Raw genomic sequence first — 15,998 nt, forward strand, 5'->3', positions numbered from 1 at the left:
AGAATTCAAAACTTAAATGCAACATGGCTTGGATGCAACACCATTCATATCTACTTCAGAATACATCCTCTATGCAGCAAATTGAGGATGTCGGAAGCCTACAAAGTCTATAATCATGTAATTGAGTATGTGTATCCTTCTATCATGGAAACTAAAGCTTTTGGACAGAAAGTTTCATTTGCTTATGCTATACTCGGGCTCTACATAAGTTTTTGAAGCTCATTTTATAACTTAAAAGTAAATAAATGCAAACAAGAAGATATAGCAAACCTGTTCCACGTCTCTCATTATTACAGTGCATCATGGCCTTCATTTCGAGGATTTCTAAGCCCGAAAAAACAGGGGTAATGCTCCTTTCTAACATTCATTGTCAAAGAAGAGCAAGTGGGATCTTACCACAACACATCTGGAATTTACGTTCATAGATTCTGATTGCAACCAGATTCCTGCAATCCATGTCTTCATAACAGTTCTCCACAGAAATTAAAACACAGGTTGATGTGATAAAAGCAACCAGAGCAATTGATTTATGCTGTTAATATAATATATATAAGGTGCTGAAGAAGAGCTGACAAGTAAGAAATGAATCACAACTTCTAGGTTGCATATACTATATTTCAATCACATATCTGTGAAAATCATAGCATAAAGTATTTTCTAAATCTCACAGTGAAAAATTACACTTCTATTCATGCTTCCAAGCATACAATATTAATGAAAACCCAAGACCCTGTACTTGGTGATCTCTAAACTTTTGAGAGTAAGACCATGTCAATACAGATGGATCAAAAATGGACTGGCTGGCCCACAATTTCTCTGCAGAGAGGCAAGTTTGAAACATGAAAACCGCATTGCCCATGGCATTGCCAAATAGCCAGTTGTGAACATCCCAAAACACTTCCACTGGAAGTCCATCCACCAAAATGGTATGGTTGCCACGGAACTTCCACTTGAGCCGCTTAACCTGCATCACTGTCTTACTATCAATGCGGATAACAAGGCATGGATCCTTAAGATCGACGGTGTCACACTCAATTATGACATCATGCATCTGTCCCTTGTCACAAAACTGAGCCTTGGCGCCATAAAACTTCTTCCCAAAAATATGCTCTCTCTTCGCAATAAAAATGGCATCGGCATTAACAGGAGCACTAGTGTCAATCTTCTTGTATGCTTCCTTTTTTAAATCCCCAAGAAGCAACGTCACTTCTTGGTCAAATGCAACAGCCAGATAAAATCCTTCAACTGGCTCTGGCCCAGAACCAAATCTAGCATTAGATAAGTCCCAACATATATCAATTTTACCAGAATCTATCTCTAAATTCTTTGATCCTCTTCTCTTAGAGAACAACCAGGGCTTTATATCAACTTTACATAAACATTGATTGGCTGAATCATCAATTGCAACGCTAAGGCCTTGACCCATCAGACTCTTGGTCCATGTGACCGTAATTAAGCATGAACGACCATGTAATTTACACTGATAAACACAAGTAACCAAGTTTTGAGCAGCTTTAGCTGCACTTGACGATGATGATGATGATGAATCAGCTACTTGAACACCGTTTTCACCAAAGCAAGAAGGAAAGTCCCTCATTATGATAACCATAAAAAAGGCAAAATTATTTCTTTCTTTGCTAGTCCTCTCTGGCTAAAGCAAAGATTGCAGTATCCCTTAGCTAGCAAAAAAAAAAAAGAAGGAAGAATAGCACAACAGTCCTACCTCAGTTAATTGATGATGATGAACTCAAGAACCCACATCCAGAAAAGCTTCAAAACTCAGCTTCTCAAAGCTTCACTTTGATTTGGGCCGCTGGTTTTGGACAGCCTAAAGATTTACAGAAGTGAGAGAGAGAGAGAGAGAGAGAGAGAAAGAGAGAGAGACATAGATAGAGAGGACTCAGATTTGCTTCACTGTCAATGTCTGTTTTAAGTCCATCTCAAGAATGGCCAAAAAATATATTTTAATTAAAAAAAAGAACAGACTGAGTAAGAGACATAAGAGAACACCTAGGAAAATAACTCGTGAAGATAAAAGAGAAATAGAGAGAGAGTCACATGGGAGGGCGAGGGGGGCCAAAAAAATTATGGAACTTGAAGGATTACCGCAACTGGGCATTCGCTGGAAAAGGGCTGGGTTTTTATACAGTGTCACTCAAAAGAAAAAGCTAAAAAAAAAAAGCATCTCTCTCTCACGTACACTCGTTTTTTTTTTTTTCAGCATTCCTATTTTTGTAGTAGCAGAGCAGTAAGTATAATTTTCTCTTCTTCTTGTCCACAAGTAAAAGATTCTAATTGACCCTCCCTTTAACTGACATTGCACATGCCATTAGAGAAGGAAAACAATCCAAAGCTTAGATCCCCAAACGCCCAACCTTTTTTGAAAAATCTACTCCACCAATGCACTTTATAGGTTTTACTTTTGTGTAGTTGTCCACCAATCTTGGTCAGATATGACGGACAATAACTAGATCAGATGCTTTTAAATTTCTTAACCATTGTTCCAATTCAATTCAAATTCATTAGAAAAACATTAACAAAGGTTGAAAATTACTAGTACCCGCCCAGAATGAGTGCACATCACTTGTTTTTAAGGTAAAATACCCTACTCTTAATTTTAAGACATAATTTCATGCAGTTTTATTCATATTATAAATAAATAATCAACTTCAAAAGGGTAAACACGTTAATAAAAAATATATAAAAAGATTAAAATATTTTTTGTGTTTTATTAATTTTAAAAACTATTATTATATAATTTTTTAAAAAAAAATCAAAGAGCACCAATCATTACTCTTTTATTTTTTTATAAAAAATATATATAATAGTAATTTTTAAAATTAATAAAAAATAAAATTATTTTATCTATATTATTATGTTATCAAATTAATAAAAATATTAACGATCGACTAACTACTGAACTTATATATCCATCAAAAAAATATTTTTTTACGATCAAATATTCATTTCGAAAATTAATGAATTCGTATAAAATTTTGATTAAAATTTAAAAAATAAAGGTATTTTATTTTTTATTTTTATATTTGATACCAACATGTTAGATCCAAATTTCACATTTTCTCATCAAATATAATTTTTTTGAAAAAGTAAATTATATTAAAATACTTAAAGAACATTTGGGATGAGAGAAACCATGCATGATATGAATAATAAAATTATATTATAATATTTGATAGTAAAAAAAAAACTTATAAACTGTAATATTACATTAACATATCGAATGATAAGATTACATTACAATGTTCTGTAGTAAAAAAGACAAATATGATACAATTTTACTTTAGCGTATCGGAGAGGAACTCATCGTCCATCTTGAAAATCAATATGATGTTACTTTCGCAGACTAAAATGTCCAGCACTTTTCTTTCTCACAAAAGAATAAAACAAGAACTAAAATACGGTAAAGTGTATTTTGGTGCCAGAGGAATTTCTTCAAAACACTTAATTGGTAGTATTTATTAGAATCCTCTTCCCCTTTAGTATTTATGAGCTGTTTCATCATTTGCTTTCCCTTTGTTTTTTCCGCCTTTTGGCATTGCTTAACAGAGATGATGCTTCGCGTGTTAGGAGAAAAATCATGCCACTCAGCAATGGGGGAGAATTGGTCAACGGTGACACGTGCATAGGGGTAAGACCAAAGAGTAAAGCATTCATCTTCAACACATAACCACTAGCATTAAATATAAAAGACAACTGTCGAAGAATATTCATAAATAAGCATTTGTTCAGGTAATAAATATATATATATATTTTTATAATTAATGTATTATTTACTTACTTCTAAATTTGAAGAAGACAATATATTAAATAAAAATATTTTTTAAAAAATAAAAATTTAATTAATTTTAACTTTTCCACTGAGATATTGAGCATTTAATTGAGACGACACCTTCTTTGTTTGACTGACAAAGCGATGGCTTGCGAGGGTGTGAATTAAGTTGCAATGAAAACCACTACTTCCGTATGCAAACCCCATTAGTTGCGGCGGCTTTGAATTTGATAGATCCAATACATTTGTTTCTTCTTCAAGGATAATGATTAATTTAATGTTGAGGAGAATGTTGAATCCCGTGATAAAAGTTTAGTACTACTGCTAGTCAAAAGGGCAGAAGGCTGAGTCATTCATAGAACGGGGCAAGACATGCACTGCATTTGAAATCCAAAATTACTTAAAATTCTATAAAAGGAAATGGTCATTTTCTTGACAAACTTTACTTGGTTGATTGGAATACAAATTAACATGTTCATACATACTAACCATGGCGGACAGAATAAAAGCTAGCAGGGATTTTCATCTCTCAAAAAGTTTTAAAATTTCATGATCTATTTTTATTTTTAAAAAATTTAAAAATTTATTTTTTTGGTAATTTTTTTAATTTATTGAGATGTTTTATAATAATTAATTTTAATAAATTTAATAACTAAAAGAAAAATCTATTATAATAAAATTATTTCTCAAATCCATTTGCTGGAAGACTTATCCGTGAACGCACTTTTAGTTCACCTCCCCAAATGCGTAATTCGGAGTTCGCCGCTACATACTAAGGAAGGGGGTGGGGAATCACATGCAACGATCGATGCTTGGTTGGCGATTGTATCGTGAGTGGACCAATTATTGGCAGACAGTTGTCTCCTGATAATTGGATCAAAGGAAGACTCGTTTACCCAAATATGATTTTATATCTTTTTTTTACGCCATCAAAAGGGAAAAAAAAAAGATTATTCTACAATTACCGACACTCTAGAATTACTTTTCCTTTTTAACAAATGCAGAAAGATTAGCTGCCCCCACCAAACAACAACTAATTTCTTCAACTTACACAAATCATCATTCATCATGCATGGGCCTACTTCCCCAAGTTTTGTTTCTTTTTTTTTTTTGCCCCTTCTTTCTTATTACTTTTTTGGTCAATTAGCTTCAAGAATAATTAAGCTGTGTTTGGCATTGGATTTGTCCTCACATTTTTAAGCACAAAAAGGCCCAGCAGCGTGTCAATCGACAAACACGGTATTAACAACCCATAATCTGTTTACGCAACAAACAACAAATAATTCCTAAGAAAATCCAGGGAAATTGTGAGAAGTTGCACCTGTAACTTCATCATTATGAAACAAGTGAAACGTGATAGTGTCTGTCTGTGAGTCTTTACATGTTATTTTCACATTTATCATTTCCTGGTCCCACGACGCTGGTCCCGTTTTAGTTGCCATCCGTCCTGCTCCAAGCTTCCAACCCTTATCAGATAGCATGAGATGCCAAGAGACAAATGGATTAAATGTGCGAAAGCAACGTATTTGGGACCAAATCTTCGATGCAGAAGTAACTAGCAGTGAGAAGTATAAGAAATGTTCAATTAAAAAGCCAGTGACAGATAAATTATGCTCTGCCACATTTTTCGAATCTTACCTCTTTTGTTGCGCTTTAAGTAACCCATAGCAGAGAGAATAATGTATATTGCGCAATAGACTAGTACTTTGTATTTTCTTTGAAATTTGAAGAATCCTTTTCTATCAAAACATTAAAAGTCCTTATGACGTGACAAACATCAATAATCGAGAAGAATAAAGAGTGACGATCACACAGAATTTTCTAAATAACGAAGTTGAAAGCATGAAATTTGATGACAGTCTTTTTCTATTTCTACAACTATTTCTTTTCAGTTTTTCACACTGTCAATCTAATTAGGTAGACTTCTTGGCTTAACGTAGCTTTTCACGGAGGAAATGTGGGTCTTTCAACACAATTAAATAACTTACCATATAAAACAACAGTGGTCATGTGTACTTATGACACGCAGAACAGCATCAGATTGCTGCAATTGAGGAAACTTGTTCATCAAATTTTGGTTATTTTAATATATCAGGACAAATTCTGTAAGTTAACTTAATCATTAAAAAATAAAAAAAATGACGATAGGAATCGTCATAATTTGATTATTAAAGATTAGTTAATTTGATTTAATAAGCTGTTTAACCAAAGTCCTCTCTCCCATCACTACCACTTGAACAGTTCTTATGTTGTGAAAATGGGGGTTCCCGCAATCAAAGACCAGTGTAGCTTTAACCTTTATGCCTTTTTCTCTTGTTTATTTGCCCCCCATCCCTCCTCTTTTAAATGAGTAACTATTAGAACTGCTCATTTCTTTTAACTACTGCAATTATGGCATTCTTGTTGGCTAACTAAACTGGTTGGAAAAAAAGAAATTAAAATAATAATAATAATAAATTAATATAACTAAACTTCCACACCCTTTTTTTCTTTTGGCAAGTTTCCGCAATCAACCTCATTCCCATGTGCTGAAAGCTGCAGATCATCTAAGATGCATGACCCATAGTCCCATGCCCTATGCTTATGTAAACATCAACATGCATGCATCTCACATGTGGGTGTTTTTTCATTGTTATTATTATTTATAATTTTCTTGTCTTAACCAGCTTACATTGAAAATACCAATGGTCAAAATACATATCAAGTCTTTGTATTCAGGTCTTTTATTTAATTTAATTTTTATACTCAAAATTAAAATAATTTAATTTTTTAATTTTAAAAATTATTTCAATTTAATCTTTATTCCTAACTGTATCTAATTTTGTCAATAAAAAAATAATGTCATATCATTGACATGATACATTTTGGTGACGTGGTAATGCCACATGGTACTGACATGATGATGTGGTAGTGCCACATGACGCTAATATGATGATGTAGCAATGCTAGCATGGCACTAACATGCTGACAAGTTAATGTCACCTAACAATGCTAACATGGCATATCGAGAAAAGAAAATTTTAAAAAAAGTTATGCCACGTCATAGAGATTAAATTAAATAAAAATCTATAATATATGAACTAAATTGAATAAAATTGAAGTATTTAGAAACTAAATTAAAAAATATAAATCTTTAAGTAGATACATAAACTTATTGATTAGCCATATGTTAAGTATAAAAGATTTATGACGTTAAGAAATATTATATAAATTTTTTCTTACTTAATCATTTAATTCCATCATAGGTACATTAATTTAATTATTTTGTAAAACTTAAGTTTGAATTTCTTTTTTATAAAAATATTTTAATATTCTATTTTGAATATATATTTATAGACAATAGCATTAGCATTTACACAAACCTAAAATCGCTTAAAATAAAGATTTCGTTTTTACAATTATAAAAGACAATAACTACTATTCTTTTTAGTCATCCCTCAATCTTTTTTCTCCGGTCTTTGTTTTTCTCTGTAGAAGTTTAATTTATAGAGTAATTATTATGAAATTAGGATAATGATGACAAATTTAAGGTTTTTGGATTCTGATTTTGATTTTTTTAATTTAAGGATCAAACAACTTTATAATAATAGTGTCTGCGCATGTTTAAGCCTCATTTTTCTTGATTCTTTCTTCAAAAAATAAAAAAAAAATAGAGAGTTAACGATGATTATAAAAATAATTGTTCATTCTGACTTGCTTAATTTGAGCATGATAAACTCATAAAATCCCAGCTATTCCACCATTCAATTTTTTGTTTATTTTTTATGTGTTTATTTTGTTTAATATTTCAAGTTATAGTTTTTAGATAGAAATTTCCTAAATTAAAGACTACATTGATGGTTGATAGAGTTAATTATAATTGTAAATATTTTATACTATTTTATTTTGTATTTATAAATTTTTTATAGATTCAAATTAATAATTTAAATTTAAATTTAGTAGAATTTGATTGTGATTTTTAAATTTAAATAAAATCATCTAATAAGAAACTTTAACTAAATTTAAATAAAATGTAAATTGGGTAAGGGTTGAATCATTCCAAAAGAATAAGAATTTGTAAATTGTAAAAGTTGTAGCTAAATCAATTTATTTTGTCAATTTGAATTCAGGTCAAATTAAAAATTAAGTCAAACTTAGAATATAAATTTCTAATTTTTATACTATTATAAATAAAAGAAAAAAAAATTTAATCTTTTATTTTATTTTTATATTATTTTGTTGTAATATAATATAAGTTATTCATCCAAATCTGGTTTTAAGTATGAAATTTTTTTTCAAAATTTTTTTATTGAAGGGGAATTCAAATTTAATTTTTGCGAAGAAGATAAATTAATATACATGTTCTAGAATTAAATAATTAAGTAAGAAAATATTTATATATATTTTTTAACATAATAAATCTTTTCCATTTAAATATTTGACTTATTAATAAGTATATATATCATTTACTTAAAATTTTATATTTTTCAAATATTTTTTCAATTTAATTCCTCAATAAATATTTTTTAACACAATAAATCTTTTTCACTTAAATATTTAGCTTATTAATAAGTATATATATCATTTACTTAAAATTTTATATTTTTTAAATATTTATTCAATTTAATTCCTCAATACCTCAATTTTATTCAATTTAGTTCATATACTATATATTTTGTTTAATTTAATCCCTATAACGTGACACAAATTTTTTTAAATTTTTTTTTCTTGATCTGTCTAATCAATATTGTTATTTCGTCATATTAATGCCATGTGACACTACTATGCCATCATGTCGATATCACGTTCTCAAAATATGTCATATCAATACCACATCAACGTTAACATCATACATTTTAATAGTAAAATTAAATGCTATTAAGAAAAGAAAATAAATTAAAATAATTTTTAAAATTAAAAAAATTAAATTATTTTGATTTTAAATATAAAAATTAAATTGAATAGAATGTATAAATACAAAAACATGGTGAATATTTTGACCAAATACCAATCATTCAATTGCACTTGCAAAACCATGTTGTAGGAGAGAAGGTGGTGTTTATAGTTAACTAATGATAATTATGAAAGCCAAAGATGCTGTTCGGTCTTCCTTTTTCATTTTATCAAGTAACATGGAGCATTTAACTGAGACTAGCTTCTATCATTTTCCATGTATTCATCTAGTTGAGCAAGTGTTGAACTACTGTTCGCATTTATCCTGCTGGGTCCATTTCTAGCATATAGTTTTCTTAAATGCAGGGGACATGATTTCACCTTAATCTAACTCAAGTTTTGGGAGAGGAAAAAACAAATCACGAAATTGAAGAAGACTGTTGAGAATAGACAAATAAAATATTTACCGCAATGATAACAAGTACGAAAAAAAAGTTACCATGCGTGCTTCTTATTTGCTAGTGTAACTTTCAAATTATGTCAATGCCCTACATAAACATCATCATATGAGTACTCAATCATCTAAGAAAAGAGATCAAAAAGCTTTATCTCAACTCTCGATTCTCCTGTGAAAATTATCAAGCAGAGGTAAATAGCGAATGGAAATGTATGTTTCGATTTTTTTCCCCACCAAATTTTAGTTTGATTGTTACAATAACTTTATGGTCTATCCGTTTCATTTTATTTATTTTTATAGAGTTTAATTTTAATGTATTTTATATTTAAATTTTAATTTTTTTTTTGTAAAAAGGCATATACCATGATTTTTAATGTTAAAAAAATGAAAAAAAAAAAGCATAAAGAATCATTTTGAGCCATACAATCTACTTTAATAGACGTGTAGGAAGCTATAAAATGAAATTCCAATAAAGAGAGCAGCCCGACCTGCAACCTGTAAGCCATAACTGCTTCCAAAGACAAGTTATACAGCTTGCCTGTTTTGTTACCAAAATCAGTGTGATTTTGTTCAGTTTTTTTCCCCTAGGTCCCTCTCCCATGTCCCATTGCCTTCTAATTCCTAATGAATCCCAACACAATAGGCCCATGCTCCTCCTGAACAGGTAGTTTACCCGATTGAGTAAATGGGCTGTCCATCTAAACCACTGATGTAGACAAAGTTTGGTCTGTAAACCTACCTGGTTTTCACAGTATTTAAAGCATTTCTGTAAAACGTCCTATCAACTGTAATTAGAATATTAACAGCAATTATACTTCTCTTTTCGTGATAAGCAACTATTTCATGATGCGCAAATAGATGCAGATCTAAGAGGCCCAGCAAAACAATGCAGACCAGACCAAAGCAAAAAATTGGCTTATTATAGATTCTGCTTTATAAATGCAATAGCACCTTTCTCCCTTTACATCATTTAATTTAATACATAATATTTAAAAAGATTTTTAAATTATTCAAAGAAATTTAAATTACTTTTTTAAACTTTTATTATATTTAATCAAATTTTTATACTTTTATTTTAAGTTAAATAAATTTTAATATTTTTATTTTTGATAAATTTTTTTTTTAAATTGATTATTAACTTAATTAAAATATTATTTATTAACATATCATAATTAATGACAGATATATTAACATATCATAATTAATGATAATATAAAACGATCATATGATCATGTATTATTTTTTTTCTCCCTATAGCAAGGCAATGTGAAAACTAAAAATAAATTATTTTGCCAGCCTATTTGGGAAACATAAAAAACAACAGTCTGAGAATAATTGGTTTCTTGAGTTTCATGATGACCACGGGTTCATCCAGTTTCAAAGTTAAACATAAGCAATAGCCAATGCGCTCCAAGTAAGAGAATGAGAAATCTGAATAAAGACCTTTTAACTCCCTGTGTACGTACCAACTGAATGTTCAGTCACCAAAAAGTCCTCTATACCTATCTATCCACAAATCCATGGAAAACATGAGAGGAAAATTGTTTATACAGGTTAGGTTTTATCCTTTCTCACCCTAAGTCTCTACAAGACCTACTGATTACTACTCTTTCTCCCTCTCTATCACTGTAATTAACACCAAATAAAGCAAAGAACATTGATAACATCCTAAACCAAATTATGAATGTGCAAAAAATGCAAACAGAACACCATTTTCTTATTTCTCAAATCCATATACTATAGCAAAAATGCTGCTGTTTACACAAAAAAAAAGGACACTTTAATCAGCAACTCTCAGCAGTTAACATTAGCAATCATGCTGCTGTTGCAACACAAACGCACAAACAAATTAGCAATAAACTAATAATGCCAACAGAATACACATCATTGAACATACAGGAGATTCAAGCATCAGCCCCATCTTTTCCAGCAAAAGGATTGTGAGTAGGACCAACGTCCTGCCCAATATGGCGCTGCACCAGCCGTTGTAAATCAGCCATAACCTTGTGCTCACGTTTTGCTTTCTCTTCATAGTTAAACATTGCCAATGCCCTCTTGTCCTCTGCACTGTAAACCTGATTTTCTTTCCTAATACGAATGGCATTCATTCTCTGATGTCTACTACCGCTCATCACAAACCCAAGGCTCTCAAACTTTTGAATCTCCTCAGCAGAAAGACCCACTTCACCTCTTCGTGGGATTCGCTTCCCTTGCTGCACATACTGCGCAATAGCATCACCTTCACCAGGTCTCAAAGCACCACCATAACTTATATGTCCCTCAGCTCTTGGCAATGGCGCTGGGCCAACCATTGGTTCATTATCCAATGCAGGTTTCTTCTGAGCCTCTATCATTTCTTTAAACATAAGAGCCTCAGCACTAATTTCAGACACCTTAGCCTCATCTGCCTTTACTTTACTCTTGGCATCAACTCCAGAATCTGAGCTCTTATCCGAATATGAACCTTGACTATCACTCTCTGATTGTCTCCTTTTCTTACTCCTCATAGTCCTTGAATTTGAAGAGGTATTCCGCTTCTTTGACTTGACACGATCATCAGAAGACCGACTCATCTCAGATACATCAGTTTCACTTTCACCACTCCCACTCTCATTGGAATAACTATACCTACTGTTCTTTCTGCTTCTTTTTCCTCTACTTGTTTTCTTGCTACTCTTATTTCGCCTACTCTGCTTTCTCCTGGACTTCCTTCTCCGCCTCCTATCTTCCTCATCATCGGATTCGCTCTCACTCTCATTAGATTCGCTATCACTATAAGACGATGATTTCCTACTTCCACGTTTGCTATTCCCACTTCTACGCTTAGAACTTGACCCCTTCTTCCTCTTCCTAGAACTCGATCCATCGGATTCAGAATCTGAATCACTTTCCGACTGGCTCTCTGACTCACTACTTGCAGATTTTTCAGACTCAGACTTGACTTTCACTCTCTTAGCGCTCTTCTTCTCTTTTTCTTTATCCGAATTGCTCTTCTCATTGTCATTCTCCTCAGCATGCTTCTCCGAAATTTCATCAGCTCTAGCCTCCAAATCATCGTCTTCATTCCTTGGCGGACTCGGCGTATTCTCCCAAATACAAAATTTCATTGTCTTCCTCATCTTCTGCCTCTTCAGCCTCCTATACTCTTCAAAGTTCAATCCCTTCAACTCCTCATCAGATTCGGACTCCGAATGCTTTCCATTCCGATAATTTCGGTCCAGGTAGTTACGATTCTTACCGAATTCTTTTGGCAGAGAGTTTAGGGGTCGGTCATGTACAGGGCTTCGTCTTCTAGGGTTTCGGCCTTCAGGTGACTCAGAAGGATGGCGTTTTCGATGTTGGCCACGGTTATAGATGTCGTAACTGGGACTGTAACGGCGGCGGCGATAATCGGTAGAATCATCTGATTCGGATGCGTAGCGAACGTTTTCGCGGTCAAAATGATGTCTTCTTTCAGGAATTTCGACAGGGCTTTGTCTTCTAGGGTTCCGGTATTCAGGTGAACCAGAACAGTTGCGCTGCTGGTTAACGTTGCGGCTTTGGTGGTCACGTTCATAGGCTTCGTAGCTAGGGCTACGGCGGCGGCGACGATAGTTGGGGGAATCATCGGATTCTGATCTGTGTCGGCCGTTTTCGCGGCCGGATTGGTGTCTTCGATCCGGGATTTCGACGGTGGATGTCAGGCGGCCCATCAGAATCTAATCAAAGGGCGTAAGCTATTCGAAGCGATCGTTTTGTATCTTGCTCAAAAGATTCAAAAGATCGCGAAAAAGATCGTCCTCTTCAGAGGAAAATGTTTAACGTCAAAAGTGAAAAGAGAGAACAATCAAATACTACAAACCCTTACGGACGGCTACAGGCTGCGCCTTAACCGACAATGTCCAATGAGCATTCGACCCAAAAAAGTATAATGAGCCTAGAGGCCTATTGGGTGTGGCAGGCAGCAGCCCAAGTCAACTAAAATCTGTCCAGCCCAATCCTTAGGCAGCCTCAAACTCAACCCCGTGTTCTCGTTCGTGGAGCGACGATTGTCCATTTTTTTCGGAACCATTAATGGAGAGCAATTGTGTATCATGGTTTTTAGCATGTGATCAAATGGCTAGCAAGATTAATAGAACGTGTGTACGGAAAGAAAAAGAAAAAAAAATATTTAAAAAAGTTTTTAAATTATTAAAAAAATTTAAAATTTTTTTTATTTTTTTATCACATTCAATCAAATCTTTATTTTTTTTATCAAATAAATTTATATTACTAATAATTAATTAATTATTATTAATTAAAATATTAATTATTATTATATATATATAATATTAACATGATATTACAATAAAAATTTAAAAATATCATATGATATTGTCATTATCAATTATGATATATCATATTATTATTGATTATGATATATTAACATGTTACGTCAATATCATATAATATAAAATGATAAATAGTATGTTAATTAAAATAATTATTAATAATAAAATTTTATTTAATTTAAAATAAAAATATAAAAATTAATAAAAAATAATAACAAGAATTTGTGATCACTGAAAAAAAATTTATAAGAAATAAATTAAACACTGATGCTACGATCTTTGTCAATAATGGAGTTAAAATGATAGAAGCGAGATTTGTCTTGCGTGATGCTTACGGTGAAATGATTTTGGCAAGTACATCAAAGTTTAATTTTGGTGGTCAGGTTGAGGATGCAGAGTTACCGTCCCGGGTTTGGTCATTAATGATATGGGAATAATAGAGGAGGAGTTAGACAACGTGACGGTGGTGAAGCAGTTAAATGAGAAAAACCTTCCAGTGCTTTGGGAAATATCTATTAAGATTGTGTTGATTATATGGAAAAGGTGAATTGCAGAAAATTAATTTGAAGATTTTTTTAAATATTATATCAAAAAATAAATAAATGAAACTTGAAAAGCGGAGGTGTTGTTGGTGTGCCTTCATAAATGGGAATGGCCCATCTTTGAAGCTTTAAGGCCAAAGTTTTTTTCTTTTTTTGCGATTGGCAGCACTTTATAACTAACGTGGATCTAACAATAACATGGGCGTACGGTGGACTTGGTCTATCCTAATTGGTAGACCATCAAACGCTTCGCAGGCTAAATGGGCCTCTCTAGTTTAGCTGGCTGCCTAGGTCGCTTCCTCAAAATTAAATAGGAAAGAAGGGTTGGCACTAGTCTATGACTTGTGATCCGAAAGGAGAGAGGATTGTTTAGGCATTTGATGACAATTCTGGGACATTTCCAGTCTTTGATAAATGCTTGGCTTGGCCTCGACCATCCACAATACTGCAACCCTTTGGGTGCACTTCAAAATCAAGTTTCTTCGATGCTTGTCGCTTACAAATGTTTCTTGTACGTTCTCACAAAAAGAAGAGAATCGTAAACCATAGCTTAGCTAAAGCCCAAACCAGAACAATCTTTGATTCTTGATGGTGTTCATGCTGCCATGACCATACCTCAACAACTATAGTAGATATGTACATACTTGTCACATCTCCTTAATTTTGGAGGTTTTTTTTTTATATATATATTGAGACCGTTTTGTTCATTATTATTTAAATAAAAATTTAAATCAAGTAATTTAAACAATTATGATTTTATAAGAATTTTAATGTATATGTTGAGACGTATATTTGAATTACTTAATAATAGAACTTGTTAATATCATTTGCATTTTCTTAAAATGATTTTAGACACTCAATTTAAATTTCATGTTGTTATTGGAGATGTGAAAAATTGGGCAAATATTGTACTAGCATTTGTTAGTAATTATTATTGCTTTGCACAAATATACTTATTTCCATAATTGAATTGTGTTAAATGAAATTTTCTTGGGAAGAGTTGGTGATTATGTTGAATTGTAATTTTCTTTAGAAAAATTCAGATTTAAAATAAAAATTAATTCTCATATAAATATGAAATAAATAAAGGACAGAAAACAATCTTTATATAAGTATAGTTTAAGAGTTTAATGAAGGAATTAAAAAAAATTATTTTGAATTTAATACTACGTATTGGTAGTTGATGTCATGTATAAAAGTGGTTAGAATTTCCACGTATGTTATTCGTTTTTGAAATTGAACTCGAACACAATCCGAGTGAACCTTGATATTCAATTTAGGCAGACAAGAAAGAAATTGTGCGGAAATATGGAGGGAAAATGAAAAGGAGGGTTCAACTTGAAAAGACAATCTTACCCATCCGACTACCTTCGATTGTAGCCTGGTACCATAGTACATACAACCACCGATGAGCCGTAATAACGCCAAGCCCCAGACCTTAAAGAAGTCCCCATCCTCTCTCTCGCTCTCTAAAACCCCAATCTCCGAAACGCCATGGCAATGACCTTCCGGCATTCTTTTTCGATATTGCAGTACGACGCCGTTGGGGTTTAGGATTCCGTTCACTCTGCTGCATTGGTAAGGTTTGTGATCACTTTCCGGTTTTGATACGACTATTTGGTACAATTTTTTTTTTTATAGATTTCTTTTGGTTTTTAAATCCCAGGCTCTTGATTTTAAAGTATTCTGAGATCCTGCTGAGTAATTTGGGCAGTGAAGTTTTTCTGTGGCCCAAGTGAAACCAATGGGGGCTTCTTTACTGGTTTTGTTTTGGTATGTTTCCAGTTAAATGGTTTTGTGAGCCAAAAAAAAAAAAAGACGAGCCTTTTCGACGCTAGGGTTTTGCAAGAGATGGAAGGGGGCTTAGGATCTGGCCATGGCAAACCGGAGAAAGATAAGGTTTTGCCAAGCCAAGATACTGAGGAAAATAAAGGGGATGATTTGAAGCAAAAGGGTTTTGATTTGAATGATGAACCGTTAGTTTCTTTTCTGAAAGAGGTTGACATTGAGAAAAAGGAGGAGATTGA

At 32.4% G+C, this 15,998-nt stretch overlaps 2 protein-coding genes across 2 annotated transcripts; both read right to left on the reverse strand.

Moving 5' to 3' along the window:
- Positions 1-576: 576 nt before the first annotated feature.
- LOC110413873 (uncharacterized) lies at positions 577-2,122 on the reverse strand. The gene has a single exon (XM_021424876.1). The coding sequence runs from the start codon at positions 1,607-1,609 to the stop codon at positions 686-688; it is 924 nt and encodes a 307-aa protein (XP_021280551.1). The 5' UTR covers positions 1,610-2,122; the 3' UTR covers positions 577-685.
- Positions 2,123-10,804: 8,682 nt separating this feature from the next.
- On the reverse strand, positions 10,805-12,967 carry LOC110413552 (Ras-induced vulval development antagonist protein). The gene has a single exon (XM_021424408.1). It carries the CDS (start codon positions 12,809-12,811, stop codon positions 11,024-11,026), a length of 1,788 nt encoding a protein of 595 aa, XP_021280083.1. The 5' UTR covers positions 12,812-12,967; the 3' UTR covers positions 10,805-11,023.
- Between the last annotated feature and the right edge of the window lie 3,031 nt (positions 12,968-15,998).

This window comes from Theobroma umbraticum, unplaced genomic scaffold (genome assembly GCF_002168275.2).
Source record: "Theobroma umbraticum cultivar Fairchild unplaced genomic scaffold, ASM216827v3 scaffold_4.1, whole genome shotgun sequence".
Lineage (NCBI taxonomy): Eukaryota > Viridiplantae > Streptophyta > Magnoliopsida > Malvales > Malvaceae > Theobroma > Theobroma umbraticum.